The sequence below is a fragment of the Seriola dumerili genome, unplaced genomic scaffold (assembly GCF_002260705.1).
Source record: "Seriola dumerili isolate Sdu_G_001 unplaced genomic scaffold, Sdu_1.0 BDQW01000104.1, whole genome shotgun sequence".
NCBI lineage: Eukaryota > Metazoa > Chordata > Actinopteri > Carangiformes > Carangidae > Seriola > Seriola dumerili.
In genome coordinates, this window is record NW_019174359.1 from 745,043 (window position 1) to 764,240 (window position 19,198).

The following is a 19,198-nucleotide window of genomic DNA, read 5'->3' on the forward strand; positions in this document are numbered from 1 at the left end:
ATTACAAAAGGACACAACATCCAGCATGTGGAATCTAAGCAAGCTTGCTCCTTTATTCTTTCCCGAAATCTAAATGTAAGACCTCCGATGCTAAACCCAGCAAGCATCTGGGTAACAGATAAGTTTACATCTACGTATTTATATCGCCCTTCATCAGATGCAGATATCTCTGAGTATACAGTGAGATCGACCAACGACCAACAGGGCACAGCAAAATAACAAATCTATTCATAGATCAGAATTCCACAAAACCATGTTTACAAGCTCTGGTTGGTGACAGTATTATCTGTACAGCAAGAGAAGGATTTCACTGAAATTATTTGTGAACATTCAACCAAAATATCACAAAATAATGTCAGCTCAAAGGTCCACTTCCTAGCTTTTTGAAGCTCAGGGTCTTCATCAGCCAATGGCTCACATGAAAACAAGAGGTTCTATATATGGGGGAGATCATAACCCTCATCTCTGTTCAAGAATGGCCTCTGCTCTCAAACAATTATATTACAGACAGGCCTTTTTTTCTTGTTTCTTCTTTTCCCCATTTAATGTAAACTCTTCCTACTCTTCCTTAGTGTTGTCTCCATTTCCACAGTGCTGATTCCATCACAACAACAACAGTCAGGTCAGGCAGTCAACTTTGCGATTTTTACCATGAACTACAACTCCTCCATGAATTTCAGTTTGACATTGTTGCAGTCTTCCCTTTGGGGGACTAGTCATTAGGTAAACACAAGAGTGGTGAGCATAACATGACTCCATTGTTGTACTGACCAGCATTGTTTGTGCTAGCCACATCCCGACTATTACTTTTCATTATCAGCTTTTATATGAGAATTTACAGTAATTCCATTTTTTTACCAAGGGACCATGAGATGTGGTTGAAAGCTCCAAAGGAGCTAATGTGGACTTTTGAGTTGAGTTTATATTGTCACACATACCTCTGTCAAGGTCAAGAATTAACTTGCATGCTCCTATTCAACCAAAAGTTTTTACTGGAGGTCATTGGTCAGTAATGTTCCTTTATGTTTCTGCTCCCATTCAAATACAACAGTAATTATTATTTAAAGTGGCTATAATAGAATTTTTTTTATTATGTATCAAATGACAGTGTGAAAACATCAGGACAACGTGAAAGCAGTCACTCATAGTGATGAACCTCCAGACAATTATCACCCAAAATCTGCAGCTCCCATCAGTTTTAAAGATCTTTGTGTTTCATCTCACTGCTTAGATGTCGTGGTGCAACTTCTCTGTTCACTCTCACCAGTCTCAAAGCATCATTTTCAGATTAGCTGCTCAGCACCAAACAGCAAACCGACACAGTGAGTGACTGGCTGGTGAACATAGTGGAGCATTTAGCAGCTAAAGAGCCAGATATTTCCCTCGGGAGTTGGTGAAGACCAGAAACAGAGTTAAAAGAGCGATTATTTCACCCTGTGGACAGATGTACAAGAATGAATGGTAATTACAGCAAGTTCACCACCTCAACTTAAAAGGTGATGATATGTCAATGTTGTTTTCACAGCTTGTTTCTGCTGATCTCAACTGGCCAGAAAATCAGTGAGTGCTGGTTTTAAATTGATGGGAAGTCCTGTAGGAAACCAGGACAATAAAAAAGCTGCTTTGATTTCATGTGAGCTCCACTTAAGATTGCATCACTTTACTTTAATGTGGATTTTCATATTAGCACTGTAGAGAATAAAAATAACTAAAATCCCAATCCTTAGAAAGAAGTGAGAGTGAAGGTTTCAGAGTATTTCACAGTTTCCTCTGTGTAGTCTAAACAGGGAAGGTGGTAACATGCTGTCAAAACAACTTAGATTCTATTTTATTGTAATTGTGGCTTTAATTTGATGTTGTTCCACCAGATAAGACATGTAAGAACTGATTATGATGCCGTCTGGAAAAATGAAATTTGTGACAAGATAAAAGAAGAAAGGAGGACAGGATAAAAAAAAAAAGGGATGAGAATTAGACCAAAAGGACTTACAACATCTGCTGTGCTGCGTTATGTCCGTCCATGTGCCGTTGGGTAAGCACTTCCTGACTTTTGGCCCCACGATCACCCGGTTTCCTCTGCAGATGTACTCGATCTCGTAATCCACAGGAAGGATCTGCACACTGCGGATCTGTAAGAGAAACGGGGGCGAAGAGGGATTGGGAGGAGGAGAGACAGTAATTAAAGAGTGATTGATGCTCTCTCATACCTGTTTTTCTAATTCAGTCAGAGACCCTCTCCATTCTCTCTCAGCACAGTTGAGTCTGGTGCCATATGGCAGTGAGAATGAGGCTTCACTAGGAAAAACATTTCATGGTAATATTGTGTGAATTGATGGGCTGTCACACACTGAATTACACCTTCTCTCTGGTTGGGAGAGGGGAAATAAACGGGATTGCCCAGGCTTTATGTTTCAATTTCATGTTGAGGTGTGTGTCTGTACTGTACAGGTGTGTGCATGCAAGAAGAGTGGTGCGAACAGATTTCAAACATTTGAATGACTCAGTTGTAGAGGTTTTGGTACTTTCTACGTTTTGAAACCATCAAGAAAAGCCAGTTTTGATTCAAGCTGGAGCCTTTAAGCAGCTCGTAGGCCAGACCAGTACCGGCTTCACAGTAGGATTGGGAAAGTGCGGCCTTGGACTTATCAGCTGGAACGGGTCGTATGAATTGACAGAACTGACTGAACCGGTAAAGACAGTGATGGAGCCAGTAAAAACTTTTAAAACTTTATGGATGTTTTGACAAGCCACCGGCCGACTGGGATTTGAGCCAGTAGTCCCCATGACCAGTCTTATGAGTTCTCTGTTCTTATCTCTTCTTTTTGTCAAAGGCCTTTTTGTACAAAAAAGTGGAGGAAATTCTGAAAGGTCGCTTTCTCCTGGACGCTGTATAACACACTGTGTCATCTCACATGTGTCCGGTCCCTGTGTTTTTATACATGTAGAGACGACCAATGGTTTAACAGGAGGGACTCACATGCACAAACATGCACATGCTGCCAGACCAGCTACCAAAACAAAGAATGAGAGAAACTCAGGTTATGACACATGGAGGGCGGCGGGGGGGGGGGGGGCCTGTGACTTCATTCTCTGCTCAGGACGCCATTACTCCACCATATCTTTACATAGAAAATTGTTGTTTACAGCTATGTTATTGTTGAAATCTCGTTTACAGAACCTTTAAAAGAAGAATGGATGGGTGAATCAATGCAGCGATATGGGTCAAGCTCTGAAACCTCTGGTTTCTATATTTCCCATACTGCAACTTGACAGTGTCTCTTCATTAGACCATGCATGTTTACGTTGTAATGTGTCACTGTTTAAGAATGTGTTGTTTTGTTTGACATTTTTGCTTCACTGAACAGTTCACAGCTGAAAGAGACATGGAAAGATCAGAGGGAGAGCTGGACGTTAAAGGTCAAAAGTCGCAGCTGATCCAGGGTCATGGCTTCGGTGAGCAAATTTGCCATCAGAACCAGCAGACTGCTCGGTAGGCACTGATTGTATATAACATATTCCTTTAACTGAGGCAATATATCAATATTTTGTGAAATCTGCTTAGCTGCTTTCTTGCTAAGAATTAGGAGTTAGGAGAGTTTAGAAGTTTGATATACACATACATTATATAACATGTTGATTAGGGAGCTTTAAAGGTGATGGTTGGCAGATTTTCTTAATTTTGGACAGAGCCAGGCTAGCTGTTTCCCCCTGTTTCCAACTTTTACATTAAGATAAGCTAAGCTAAACCAAGCTAAGCTAGGCTACACTGAGCTAACTGGCTGCTGGCTGTACACATGCGAGACTGGTATCAATCTTCTCATCAAACTGTCCACAAGAACACTAATAAACATATTTCCCAAAATGTCAAACTATTTCTTTAAGTTCTATATGCACTAATGCGACCTGTTTTTGACTGAGGCTTGACTGACATGTTTTGTAACTCCCATTCAGTTAGGAGTTGATACGGTGTACAGATACAGTGTTAGCTGCCTAATATTTCCAATTCTGTGTTATTTATTCTGAAAATCTTCGAGCCAACTGTGGTTTAATATGTTTGATTTGACAAGTGAGCTAATGTAATTTGCACTAACAGTGTTTGTACCTGTTCTTGGGTCAGGCCTCTGTAGCGGATCCCCCCGTCCCTGGGAGGCCGGATGATGGCACAGCCTGAAAAAAGGAAGAAGAGGAAGAAGAATGAAGGAAGATAGGTGACAAGAGCAGAGAAGGAAAACTCTGTGTCCAGATAATGTATCTATATTACAGCAATATGATATATTGTCAGTTTAACTGACACTCACTGCACAATTTACAGTGCTTTATTCAGGCCACTTAACAATCTCTGCGGAGTTACTTCTGTCCATTAATGCATATTGTAAACAGACACACGCAGCAAACACACAGACTGAATCCCGCATATACCCAGTCACAAGCACACACAAATTACCTCCAGCTGATGAATTATGTATGGGCACAACAAGAGACGGAAGAGAATAGAGAATAATCAGAAACAATAGCCGTGCCATCTCTGGATCTGGAAGAGAAGGAAGAGAAGGAGAGAGGTTTTAACAGAAAGTAGGAAAATGTGAGGGAAATTGGGGGTTTTGGAAAAAGGCAGAAGCAGAAACAAGGCAAAAAGAAAAGGGTTACTGAGAAAATATTCTTACACTATTAATGTTACACCCCCATCCTCAGATACAGTCTTTTTTCAGTTCCCTGCTGTCCTTCTAAAAAGGAATGCAGCAACTTTTTGGCAAAATTAGCTCCCTTTTCAACCTGCCTGCCAATGCACGGAGAGGATGAGTTTGTATTTACAGCGCGGACAGGTCAGGCTCACTTGATCGCCAGCTTTGCTTCATTTCAAAGGCTATACAGGGTTTCAGCTCAGGCTTTGAGGCCTGATGGTGATGTTGTTGAAAAGTGGCTGCCCATAGAAACATTTCACACCAAGGCAGAGTCAATAGACTTCAGAGTTTTCTTCATATCAGGGTGGAAAACAGCTTGTAGACCGTCAGCACAAAAGGATTCGATTGCAAGGCAGAAAGGTGCTTTCAGGTGTGTTGACAGCTTTTTAAGGCACAATGACTCATCCCGCCCCACTGGCAATGAAACTCTGTAAACTTGGCAGACTCACAACAGATAGTTAAAACAAAATAAATATCAAAACGGAGTATATATTGATTATAAATATAGTCCTTTTCTTTCCATGCATTCTGCCTCCTTGTTGACACCCGGCGCCTACTTGAGCTGCAACGATTTGCTGATTAATCAATAAGTCAAACAACAGAAAAATTCATCTGCAACTGTTTTGACAGTCGCAAACTTTCTCTGGTTCGACCTTCACAAATGTAAGAATTTGATGCTTCGTCATATGTGACAGAAGCTGAATATCTTTGGGTTTTGGACTGTTGGTTGGACAAAATTAGACATCTGAAGATGTGACTTTATTTTTTTACACTATATAGAGCACACAATTATTACAAATCATCAGCAGATTAACCGGTGCTGCAACTAATGAAAATAATCATTAGTTGCAGCATTAGTGCCTACATTACCCACAAAGGCAACTCGACTGCGGACAGTTCGTGCAGAGTTTTGGGTGTGTTATGCTAGCAGCGTCTGATTTAGCCTTGAGTCACTTGCTTCAAGCAGAGATGGGGAGCTGGCTACAGAGGTCTGATCCCCAGACTTCACACAGCTCCCTCTGGAGCCACAAAAGGCAACTTTTTCCTCACATGTGCAGTAGTCCTCCAGCTGTAAACAGACTTTGATGTGTGAAATTGCAGGAGTCCCTCTTTAAATGAAGAGTGAATTTACAATTAAATAAGTCATATCAACAAATAGCAAAGAGAAAATCATGTCCCAATGTAAAGGCAAACATGACCTTAACCCGACTGAATGTGTACAGCAACACTGCCAGAATGTGCAGATTTGAGTACAGGATGAGTGTGTTATGCTAAGCAGCAAAAAGTCAAAAGGCCCTTGAGTCCCGTGAGCCACAGTGCCTCGAGTGCTGGCAGGCAGGGAAACACACACACACACACACACACACACACACACACACACACACACACACACACACACACACACACACACACACGTACAACTGACTTATCAATGATAAACACATTATATATAGCTGCTCATTTGCAGTTTTGGAATAATAAATGTTGCTTTATGAAGTTGTCACACATGCATAAACATAGACAAGGCAATAAGGAGTGTGTGTGTGTGTGTGTGTGTGTGTGTGTGTGTGTGTGTGTGTGTGTGTGTGTGTGTGTGTATGGGAGGGGATAACAAAGCAAAGCACCACAGTGAGGGAGACAGATGGCACCGAGGCTTGCTTGTGGAAGACAGACAAACTCTGCTGGATACTTCATTAGCATTATCCAGTGTATTTTTAGAGTTCACTGACAATATGCATGCAGGAGGTAGACACCACCAGAGAGTGTGTATTAGGTGTGTGATGGTGTTGGTGGTGGTGGTGGTGTGTTTGTGTGAGTGTGTGTTGGCAGCGTACAGTGTGTGCTTTTGTCCTGTGTGGGAAGGAGGGAGGGGAGGCAGTAGAGAGAGAGAAAAAGGGGGGAGAAAGAAGGACAGCCCAGCAAGAGTCATTAATATCAGCGATCACACACTGAGCCGGATAAAAGCAAACTACAGTATGTGAGTGAGAGTAGCACGTATGAGGCAGCCTAACCAGCACAAAGCCAGATAACTCTGTCAGCGCTGTGGCTGCAGTGGCACCGAGCAGACAGAGGGGAAAGGGCCCGTCCACTGGCCTTAAGCTCTCCGTGCAATTAAGGCTTCAGCGCCTTCCCCGCTCCAAAACACGGCAGCCGCGTGAAACACCTTTGCTCCAGTCCATCCACACTCACTTCCACCTCTAATGTCACTGTTGCACACATACACACAGACACACATAAACACACAAACACACACACTGCCTACTTCCTTGTGTGTTTATAATGCCGGAAGCTGCAATGGAAGGGGCTGATCCGGTCCATTTCAGCACCACAGACAGCTCACACCTCATATCGACGAGCACGTAGTGGCCATTCCGTCCACACGGGACACGCGCACACAGACTCAGATGCTGCATTTTGTGCACGGCTGAGCATGAACTGCTGAGACGTGAGGGTCACAGTAACGGTGCCACCAACCGTATGCTGTCGGTAGTTACTTGTCGTTCTGTTGACAAGGGAATCCGTGATGGCCTGGAGAGGAAGGCCGACCATCATCAACGAGCCCGGACAGCCCCCATATGAACACATCTCCAAACTAGCGTCTAGAAGAGCGTGTCATCTGCTTAAACCGGCTTCATGTTGTTTAAAAAGCGTAAAGCCCCATCACCACCACGCTGTTATCCTCTCTTTCTAAAGCATAAGAAGGGAAATGCAGGCAGGATGGTGATGGTTTCTTGCGAGAGGGAACTCAAAACAAATCTGGCCTGTGCCCATCGAAAATGTATGGCCTTTGCATACAAAATGAAGAGCGAATTTGGCATCTGTCTAGATGATCTACCGAGGAAACTGAGCATTTTCTTAATAAATGTAGTCTATAATTGCGACCTACAGTAATAGTAGCATCTAGCCGCCTGAAGCAAAGCTGTAGCATGTGTACTTACTATTAGTTTCGATGCGCTCTGTCAAGATAACAGTTCGTCCTCCGGGTTGGACCCGCCAGGGTAAAAGCCCAGTGTCGGATTATTTGGTAAAAATATGCATCTTTGCAACGATTTTTTATGGCTGTATATAATATGGCTATTAATGTGCAAGCTGCTCCGTGCGTAAACAGAATGTTACAAAAACAAATCGTATCTCATTCGGGCTGTTTCCATGTATTGCAGTTACGCATGGCAAAGGTAAGAAATGACAAAAATCCATACAAAAAATATACATGCACTATATACAAACGCATCCCCATAAACGACGAAACACCGATTCACCACACTCCCCTCCTTTTTTTTCTCTCTCTCCACCCCCCTCCCTCCTCTACAATCTTGAGCTAATTCACGACGTCATGATGGAGACGCACCGTGCGTAACAGTCCCTCGCTCACGCATTTATCTGATTTTTTTTTCCCCCAAGATGAAACGCGCTAAGGACTCGGCCCACAACAGCAAAATATCATAATGAATCTTAAGACGAGGCTTTGGATTGATGATAAGCTTGCGGATTTATCCCACCGTGAATAATTATATCACGGCAAGAAGACTAGACACGGGTGGAGGTGCAGATATGGCGCTGTGGTATTAACACTGACTACATTGTTAAGCCCCTTTCTAAAGCCCCTCGCAGCTTAAGTCAACGAAGCAGCAATCAGTCATTTCTGCAACACTGGTCATCTATTAAATCAAAGCCTGTGGACTTATTTTATCTCCCCTTTCCACCATTGGCCTCTGCTCCTCCTCTGTCATCTATTCTGAGATCAGCATCCTGCTTCATATTTATACATCTGCTGAATAATTGAGGGAAGGCTGGGGAAGACATAACCCCTCTGTCTCTCACTGTCCCTCTCCTGGTATCAGGCACTCACGTCCTGTCATGTCTCTTGACAAACAAATCTACAGTATATCCTTCAACATTATAAGTAAATATGAAAATATGGGAATCAGAGGAGCCCAAGAAGTATGATCTGTTTTATTGATTATAGGTATGACAATGCATAAATTGGAAACAGTGAGGAACATTCTGACTAATTCACAAATGCCATTAAAAAGGACGAAGATCAGTCGTTAAGACACAGGTGAGGGTGAGAGGTGTTTCAGATAAACTGCAACGATAATGACTTAAGCACACAAGGTACACATGTGGGTATCCAGAACATCTGTACAACAAAATTGTCAAATATCCAAATCAGCAACACAATTGTAACTGTACATGTCAATATCTTCCAGCTTTGTAATAATTACATACATTTACAAGTCATTTCTCGACTTTCATTGTTCTGCATCATACCCTTTGACAATCAAAGTACAATATCATAAAAGAAGGAAATACGGAAATCAAAACAAAATATTAATAGCTCTTCAAGTCTCATCGGAAACGGTGCTTGGGTGAGTCAGATTATTAAAAGTCTTTTTTAAAAATCAGTACAGGGCACACACTTGCTCTTTAAATGATTCTAAACAGAACTACAGATGAGTTTACAACAAAGTACTGCTCATGCTAAACTGGTTACTTGTTCTGTGTCAAGGCACACTTCAAATTACAACAAGGGCACATTTTTTTTTAAAAAGGCAAACACAAGAGGAAATTATTTTTCTCCCAAAGAAATCTACATATTCAAATGTAAACAATATCCAAATGATAGAAATTTGGGAAAGGCTTTTGCAGCAGAATACTACAGCATATGACATAAAAAAACAAACAAAAAAACCATGGCTGAGCTTCATCATCTTAGCTTTAACTGTGTCAGTTTTTGTTTCAGCATATAGCCCTGAATACATGTCATAAATGTCTGTCTAATTAGCGAACTAGGAGTGCATGCTGTCGGAGTGGAAACAGTCAAACAGAGTCTCTATGACCTTCAGACTCCACTTCGTCCTCTCTGCTCATCATTTCAGGAATTTTCAAAAAACGCATTCTCTCGTGCCAAAAAATAAGACAAGCGCTACTTGCAGCATGTTACAGGAAATAAATACATGAAATGTGAATCCAAACATGCTTTCACTCTGCACTGACAGAATCGTTTTTGTCATTTTTCCCTGCTAACTAACTCGTCGAGGGTGGATGAGAGCGGGGATCTCAGAGTGTACAGAGAGAGACCCAGCGACCTCTCTACCTTGAAGCAGTCGCTGATAAGATTCGACACGACTGGAAGGGAGGGTTTTGTTTTTTCCGGTGTCGCTGCTCAAACAGGACTTCTGATCATTCTTCGCAGTTCCTTCATGCTCAAGGAACAAATTCTACCCAGAGTTCCTCAGAGGGAGTGAATATACAATATACATATCCTGGAGGGATGTAAGCTCTGTAGAGTCCAGTAGTGTTCTATCTAGGCTGCAATGTTTCCTGTGATCAGTGTCAGCTTTAGAATAATGTGTTGTCAGTCAACATAAGTGTGCTTATTTACACCAAGTATCATACACCTACAACTGCATCACTCCAGTTTTACACTTTAATTCACTGTCTTATACTTTGGTGGGTAACTATGTGTGAGGGATGTTCACCCTCATTTGTATTTTTTTTTTTTTTAACTCACATTTTACTTTTGCAGTGTTTAGAGCAGTTATCTGTGTGGCAGCCTCACAAGCTGAAGCTTCGGTGGTGCTGCTTATAGAACTGCTGCTGGCGCTCTTTGGCCGTGGTTTCCGTCAGCTTGTCTCTTCTGTCTATCACTCCGCCTCTCTCTTTCTCCACCTCATCCCCCGTTACGCTCCCTACATCGCTGAGGTCCCCGAGGTGCTCGATGGAGTCATATTTCTCCAAGTCAGAAGCGATGGTCTGCAGGCTGAAGACCGAGAGGGAATCCGACCCAGCTCGCTCCCTCTCCTTTTCATTCTCCTTCTCCTTGTATTTCTCTACCAGGTCAATGGCTGCATCCACTCGATCTTTCCCAGTGGCACCACCGCCGCAGGCCCCACCTTCTTCCTGAACTTTGACATCGGACTCGGCTCCAACGGGGGGACTACGCCCAGCGCACACAGTGGGGCGCCCTCCCTCGGCCTGGTCCCTCCCCCTCTGAGCATGAATCTGCTCGCTGATTTGCTCCAGGTTTCGCAGGGCGATGGAGTAGCGGGTCTTCACTTTGGCTACGTGCTGCTCTAGCTGCAGCACTTTGGTCTTGTGCTCCTGGAGTCACACACAGGGCACAGCAACTTTCATTATCAATTTCAAAACGGATTTTATGCCAAACAGAAAAATGAACTACCAGTGACCTCTAGTAAATCCATAAGACACAAGGGTATATTGCAAGAGTTTGCAAACTCAGCAGCATATTTACAACTAGGGTTGGATTAACAAAAGAATTCTCATTAGTCGTGATTTTTATTTGAATGATTTAATATTGATCCTTAAAATCCTGAGATCTTGGTCTTTTTATTTAAGATGTACTAAACGATGTACTAAATGCACTAAATGTTCAGTTAAGGCTGCGTGATGTGTAAAATGTCTGCTTTGTGGAAACAGTGATTACAACATGCACCAAAAATTAAAAAGTAACATTGATAATAGCTGGCTATATGAGGCGCCCTGAATCACGAGTTACATATCCACAGACCCACCACAGTTTACGAGACTGTCGTGACTCACATCAATGAGAGGGATAGACAGAAAAAAAAGACTTCACACTGATCTGAGCTGTGTTTGTGTTTGCTGAAGACGTATTATCTCTGGCTACGAGATGGAGGCTGTGAAACAGTATGTGGATTCTACTTTATTCGGTCTGTCCCTGCAGGGTAACTAATACTCACTAGCAGCTGTCTGCAGATATCAGGCTGATGTCTTGTCAGCACAAACAGTGCAGATGAATTAGAGCGCAGACTTTCACTTCCTGCCCTGTCTGTGCTCACATGATCATTAAAGTGGATGTTTGTGTTTAGCTGATGCATCTGCTGCTGGCAGTCCATGTGTAGCTGTGTGGGATAATATTCATTTTTTAAAATATGCATAATGATGATAATCTTGTAAGTGGTGCAGGTTTTTTATGCACAGTCTTCAGTTGCTCTGCAATTTCCAAATAAAATAAATATTTATAACCACGAAATGTGTTTACAATTAAGCCAATGATGTGCACTTAACATAATTTCAATGCAATGAAACAGCGTTGCTCACCAGTTGAACGTAGAGGAAATTTAATTTCTCATTATAAATTCCGGGAAGCACTTTAAGGAACATTGGTTTTTATCTGGTGTAACTGAAACATCAAGAGTCGAATCGAATTGAATCAAAATGAATCAATCCAGGATTTTGTGAACTGAAATTAAGTCTGGAGAATGTGGAGATTAGCACTGACATCCAGTCCTATTTACAACTTGACCACACAAACAGAACCAAACTGTCCTTGTGAGAATGATAGACTGGAAGTAACAGTGCAGGACGCTCTGCACAGAAGATCTCCTATCTACGGTTGCATTACCTCCAGTATGTGGTTGAACTGGGCCTTGAGCTCAAAATAAGGCTTGGACTTCAGGATGACTCTTTTGAGAGACTTTTGCAGCATCTGAACACGAGCCTCAGCTTCCTGACAGGCGTGTGTGACGCGCATGTGCTCCCTCTCACTGCGGAGCCGCTCCTCCTCTGCTTCGTTCACCTGTGAGGGATACGCAGGAGCAGGGTGTTAAAACACACACACATGCGCACACACACACACACACACACACAAAACTGAGGTTATTTTATTAAGAGTAAGTAGAACACATCAACCTTTCTTGTCATTCAAACATCCTCTCCACTAAAGTTTGTAACAAACCAAACAGTCAGTCAGGCCTTGTATGTCCACGTCACTTCTCTACTAAGTTGTTGAAGCCAACAAGACTGTTTCTCATTTATCTAGTTCTTGTAAATATGCTAAAATAAACTAATTTACACTGACTAAGCTTTTTGTCTTATTCATGTCATCATCCAACCAGTGTTAGACAAACTATTTTTTTGTCCTGTGAATGTTTTCTCTGTAAGTCATGCAGCGTCCCATGTGAGACACCACAGAACATCCTGCACTTACAGCACGTGGTCCATCCAACCCAGGACTGGTCTCAGGTCTCATGTCTCATTATAAGTAGGGATGTGCACTGAATCCAGAACCCGGGGTAATTTTAAGGTCAGCTCTTGTACTTGTACTTGATGAAGCCAGTGAGTGTCATCAGCAGAGGGGAAAACATGGTTTTGGTGTAATTTGTTGACATATAACTGGCCTCTCCTCTGCTCTCTGTGGGCAGGGCTTTTATTTGACTCTGCCAGTTACATTATAGTTGTCTACAGGACCCAAAGGTTATTGCATTCTTCAACACTCAAGGGTAGAGGAAACACCACCTGCACCACACAGCCAGACGTCCTGTTACAGTGAGATGGAACAAGATTTCACCCGCTGTCTATTCTGTATAACTGTAACTCATTAACAGTCAGTTTGTGAATGTGTCTGAGGCTGCCAAATATCAGTACCATTAATCTGCATTCATATTTTTACACACACACACACACACACACACACACACACACACACACACACACACACACACACACACACACACACAGAGCAGACAGCACAGCAGAGAGGCCGAGGAGGAGATCAGACTTTCTGGCTGCGATAGCAGTCCCCCTCCCAAACCAGCCCCTCCTTCCTCTACCAGCTGCAAAGTCAATCCATATCAGCAGAAAGAGGGAGGATCATAATAAATCAAAAATACATAAAAAAAAAAAAAAAAAAGAGCTGTAGTATTGATAAAACTCCTAATTATATCCATTCCTACTTATTACCTTAGAGGTTGCATGGTTGAGCATCTCCTGCCAGGTGGGATCCAGGGTGTTCTTGCCATCAGCCATCAGGCCCTGCTCTGCCACATAGACCATCTCCCTGGCAGCTGTGTGCATAGAAACCGCTCTCTCGTAGCTCAAAGCTGCCTTCTGGGTCTCCTGCTGTGCCTACAGAGAGCAGACAAACCTTTTACGCTCCACAGAAGTGGAATATGACAAGAACACGACCCCCTGTTCTGTTAAATCCAATTACAAATCAAATCCCTGTCAAACTGTACTTGTAAATCCTAGTTTTTTTTTATTTAAAATGCTCTAAGTTTGATTAAAGTAAATTGATCAGGCCAACAACAGATAAGAAAACAAATTGCTTTTCAAATACTTTTATATAAATTTGTTTACAATTTCCCAGATAAGATGGACTGCAGTTCACACCTGGCCTTAGAATTAATCATATTTCTATTTCCTGCTCAGATTTACTTTTACATATCGAGACACACGCTTCCCGTCACTGAGTGCAGCCCTCCGCTGTCATCATTAGTCACCGTAATAAGGATAACACACCACTTGTCCTGGGTGCGGTGGAAACATGAAAATGATAATCACTCCGATACAGAAAAACTTGTGACCATCTACATCTTAATCTATGTTGTTTGCTATGAGTGAAGAACAGGGTGTCGGGAATTTATGATGCTATATGCACACTGAAAACAACTCTGGAAAACCTTCAGTGAACCCAAGAGTGCATTTGCAGTAACACTACATTACGTATGTGGACCAAATGCTGTCTGGACAATGTGAGAGCTTTCCACTTCTGATCATGTCAACCCCAAGATGCATTTTAGTGCTCAACAGGAAGAAGACCAAAGGGTGTTGGTCATGCTTAATAATAATGGCCAATTACAAGGAAGTGGAAGTCCTTGATCTGGTAGGGATTAAGTGTCTGGTCCAAGGACGGTTCAGTTAGCTTTGCTTATAATGAGGTTAGAACTTGGCTACCATGGTAAACATGTGCCTCTGCACTATATAAACCTAACTGAATATAAATATGGTGAACTGTAAACTGACACAAAAGATTTCTTAAAGATGTTTGTCTTTTAAAGCAACAGCATTTTAAACAAATGGGACACGTGTATAGACACACGGTGTTTGTCTATACCTCTTTTGCAAGGCGACGAGCTTCATAGTACGGTCTTGCTTTCTCTATGCAGCTGCCAAGCTGAGAGCTCTGAGCATTCAGCTTCCTGGCAGACTCTGTAAGGATCTTCCGGTACCCTGATCTGGCATCCTGGATGGTTAATGCATGAAAATTACAAGATTAGATTTATCTATAATGGAATGACTGATTCAGTTTCACACAGGACAATGGCTAGATGTGAGCAATCAATTCACTGAGTGTCAAACTATAAGCACAAATACATTTTCCATTTTAAGAGTTCTCACTTTTCTAAATGTTATGCTTAAAAGATATTGAAAACAAAATCATCATATTGATTTGCACCTTCTGGGTGGAATAACAACATAATAAAATATTTAGCAACAGAGACAGACTCAAGCAATTCCCAGGGTGGCAATAAAAAAAAGAAAAAAGAAATCACATTCACAGAATTTTCATTGGATCTGTTCGCCATCTTTATCACTCATGTGTGGGAAGACTGAGCTCTATTAGGTTAACAATTATTTTCATAACTACTTATTTTTGATTAGATTATCTTATGATCTTAGACAATTCTCAATTTACCACACCCGAGGTCACATGATGATTCAAAACAGAGAAACAGGAGAACATTTGGCATTGTTTGCTTGATAAGTGAATAACTGTTGCTCAAAATAGTTGCTGATTAAATTTCTATCAATCAAACTAATTTTTACTTACATCCAGCTGCAGTTCTAGTCTGTTGATTTCTGCACTGGCTTCATTGAGGTGCTCCAACTCTTCCTGTGGAAAAAAGAAAAACAATGCACTGATCCTATTAATGACTAGAAAAAGTAAATTGGTAGAACTTTATTATATGTGGCCCTATGTAGCATATATAAGCAATATATAAACATTTAATTAATGGTTTATAACACATTGTAATGTAGTTGTAAACAGATTTAAGTTTTTATTAATGTGGGCACACCTAAGTGGAGGCTGCTGTATAAACAGATAATGAAGGACAATTTACTAAAAGACAGTTGTAATAATAGAAAATGGGAAAAGTTCATTGGAGAAGTTATAATTGCCAACAAATGCTGTACATTAATAGCACTTAAAAATGTCCTTACAACTACATTATATTACATAAACTATTAATTAGTGTTCATATAGTGCTTATAAATGCCAACTAGGGGGACCTAAAGTAACATGTTGCCAATATTAATGTAACTCATACAGCCTGAGTGAAATTAGCTCCAGTTTGTATATCATGGAATTATCATTACAAGCAAATGTAATCAGTTTGCCATTCTTAGGGTGTAGTGATAATGCAAGAGATGCACAAACTGGAATGAAACACCTTTGATAGGTGTGTTGTGCTGCAATGGACATGGAGGTGATATTTATACAAACTGACAAGATAATCAGTCATATCTAACAACTTCTTATGAAATTATCACAAAATACAGATTTAATACAGAAATCATTAAGATGTGTTCATTCTGGCACACAGCTACCTTTGCTGTGGGGATCAACAAAGATTAATCCAGCACTACCCACCCAGGTACCGTTTGGTTTGGTTTCATTTTGTTTTGTAAGACAGCCTACACACACAACACACTTGTCCAAATTTTCAACAAAAAAAAAGAGAAAAAAAGAGAAAAAAAACATGGCTTCAATACAACATGAAACATGCACATAAGAGGCACAGTAGAGACAATACAACACAAACCACCAGCAGCACACAAAGCAAACAAGGTGTTATGTTGAGCTGAACAATTATTCAAAACCACTATATGGCCAAGTGCAATATCCAAATCGCAGGAGGTGTGTTAAGAAGACGTTAAGAAGTGTTAAGACATTTATGATTTGCTGCTAATTATTGACTAGCAGTTAGCAATGTTTAACCATTTTAACAATTTACAGTGTCCTAAACTTCAATGTGTTCTTTTATTAACATCAAACATGTAATGAATCATCATATTTTGTACAATCTGTACAGTACAGTTTCTGCAGTTTTCACCAAATTATAGACTTTTTAAGAACCTTTTTAATACAATATAGAGTGCAATTTAACTCCTTTTTCACAATCACACCAGTCAAAAAAACGATAAAAACAAACAATGGCCTTTAAGTGTTTATTATGTACATGGATTTATTGACATTTATATAACATTTTTATATAACAATTATATCTATATATATTGATATATATTAATTAGTAATCTAAATAAATCTATTTAACGAGACCTGGAGCCATGTATAGGTTACTGAACAGGCCAAGGGCCACAGGCCAGAGGGGTCGGGTGGCCCTTGTACCAGAGCCTTTGTACGAAGTGACTTTAAATATTTCTTGTTTGAAAATCACAGAGTTGAGTGAAAATACTACAAAGGGGCGCCAAATTACCACAAAGAACCTAACCCTAACCCAACGACAAAGACATTAAAAAAGACCAGAAAAAGACAACCACAAAGAGACGTGACTACAAATGTTTTCTGTCTCTTTCGGTAGAGATGTCCTAAGTACTGGAGTGTGGGGGGCCTTTTACTTCTCTATGACCAGGGGTCAAATGTCTCATGATCGTTGATTGATAGCTGGATTAACCAATTTAAAAATTAAAAATAAAAATTTGGTTTATTTAAAATATTGCTCTGATTGACATTTGTCAATTACGAGTCGATGAGCATCCTAGTTAGTGTCTCCTGACAGCCTAAAGTTATAACTAATGTTGATGTGTACGGCAGGCAAGAAAAAACATTCAAGCCCTTTGTAAATTAAATTCAATTCTTTTTTATATCTTCTAAAGGCCTTTGTTTGTGAGGAAACAATTCAGTGCTTTTCACTACCTGCAGATACAGGTGGGCCTGCTATTGTTTAAAATGTCAGAGTCAATAATCGATAATAATCAAGTCAATAGTTAATCATTAAAAAGTGGGCAATTAATATGTTCACCTAGCTTGATGGGGTTAAATGACTACTAATAGAGCAAACATCAGCCGCTGGTTCTCATACCTGGATCCGGGGGTCCAGTTCCTCCTCGTAGGGACTGTGCAATTGCTCTCCCATGTTTTTTTGTTTTTCACTTTCGCCTTCCCCGCTGGTGTCCCTGTGCCCTGTCTCTAGTGCTGTTCCATTGGTCTCGGCAGCTTTGACCTCCTCATCCCCATCCCCACCGGGAATCACCTCCCTCCAATCCCCAGTATCTGACTCCCCGGACCCGGCGGGGCTCTCCCGCAAATCGCCTGGCTCCATTCCAGGCCAGACGGTTTCGCTAGCAGCAGCGTTAGCTAAGGCTTCAGAGGCGGACGCGATGGCTAGTTTACTAACCTACAAGCCCGGTCTTTTTTAACAACGACTGAGTATTATTAAGAAGGGGTAAATTAGAAAAGAATCCCAGCGGTGGCGAGTGTTGAGGAGTTTCCAATCTGCCATATCAAACCACACCGAAACACAAACCCCCTGAAGCTAGTCTAGCATGCTAACAGGCTAACGCCGCTGTGAGAATTTAACGGCTGTTTTACAGCAAACAAGTGAGAACAGAGATGAAACGTAAAAGGAGACCCATCACTATGTCCCCCAATACCATGCGTTTTTATCCCCATCTCTTTTCAGGTCTTCCTTACTTTAGCTAGGCTAGCTAGCTAGCGGTTTCGGTCTCACATCATCATTTCAAGTGAAGTAAACAGAAGGACACTAGTTGTAAGAGAGACGCGCCGTTTGGACCACGACGGCTACCGTACACATTGACAACACTGTCACTGTTATCAGGTGAAACAAACTTTGACTCATGGGTGTCAAATGCAAACCATGGGTTTATTATAAGAACTTATAATAGCCTACATCCATGGTGCGAACTTATACAGGTAAGTTGACATACGCCCTGATTGTCTCATTAGATGTCTATTTGGTACTGTAGTTTTCCCAATGTGTTTCCCTTAAGAAACTTTATTGTCATCTAACGCCAAACTACCGGATATGTATCAAATGGACGGCTGTATGCAAAAGTTTGGACTAATTACATATTTTGTGATTTTTGAAGTGAAAAGAAGCCAATACAACCCTGGCAGCAAACCGAGCCTTTGTTCAAATGGTAATGCTTACTTTTTATTTCATGAACTTAAAAATAAATAAATAAAACTGTGTAATGTGCAAAAGTTTGGGCACCCTACTCACTCAGTAGTTACTAATCCCCCCTGTGTCAACTAGTAAGCACAGGGGTGGAAATATTCTGCTTTGGGGTTGTGTGTTAGCCAGTGGCCCAGTGAACATTACACAGATAAAGGGAAGAATAGATCCCACTAAATATCAGCAAATTCTGGATGCAATTGTCATGCTGTCAGTCGAGAAACTGAAACTGAAAAGAGGCTGGCTTCTTCAACAGTACAAAGATACAGAGCAGACATCAAAATCCACCATGAGCTCTTTCGAGAAACACAAGCTGAAGCTTTTGAAAATAGGTGGGTAGATCTTCAACATGCTGTCCATACAACAAAAATATCGCAGAGCTTGGACTGATCTGCAGGAAGAGTGGGTGAAAAATCCTATATCAAGAATGAAAAGATTTGTAGCTGCTACAAAAAGCATTTGTGAACTGTGATACCTGCCAAAGGGAGGTTACTAAGTATTGATTTAGTAGGGTGGCCAGACTCCTGCACA

At 41.3% G+C, this 19,198-nt stretch overlaps 2 protein-coding genes across 3 annotated transcripts in view; both read right to left on the reverse strand.

Annotated features, from left to right (window-relative positions):
- LOC111222634 (gamma-aminobutyric acid type B receptor subunit 1-like) overlaps positions 1-7,947 on the reverse strand; it is a 68,958-nt gene extending 61,011 nt beyond the window's left edge. For both annotated transcript variants that reach the window (XM_022746428.1, XM_022746430.1), the window contains exons 1-4: positions 7,622-7,947; positions 4,445-4,531; positions 4,103-4,167; positions 1,991-2,129 (exon numbers count right to left, since the gene is read on the reverse strand). In XM_022746428.1, the coding sequence (XP_022602149.1) occupies positions 1,991-2,129; positions 4,103-4,167; positions 4,445-4,523 (283 nt within the window). In that variant the 5' untranslated portion in view covers positions 4,524-4,531; positions 7,622-7,947. The remainder of the gene's footprint in view (positions 1-1,990; positions 2,130-4,102; positions 4,168-4,444; positions 4,532-7,621) is intronic.
- Positions 7,948-10,170: 2,223 nt separating this feature from the next.
- Positions 10,171-18,240, reverse strand: LOC111222631 (SH3 domain-binding protein 5-like). The gene is made up of 6 exons (XM_022746426.1): positions 17,555-18,240; positions 15,280-15,342; positions 14,563-14,691; positions 13,410-13,574; positions 12,073-12,246; positions 10,171-10,787 (listed from the first exon to the last, which is right to left on the reverse strand). The coding sequence occupies exons 1-6, from the start codon at positions 17,792-17,794 to the stop codon at positions 10,242-10,244; spliced, it is 1,317 nt and encodes a 438-aa protein (XP_022602147.1). The 5' UTR covers positions 17,795-18,240; the 3' UTR covers positions 10,171-10,241.
- Between the last annotated feature and the right edge of the window lie 958 nt (positions 18,241-19,198).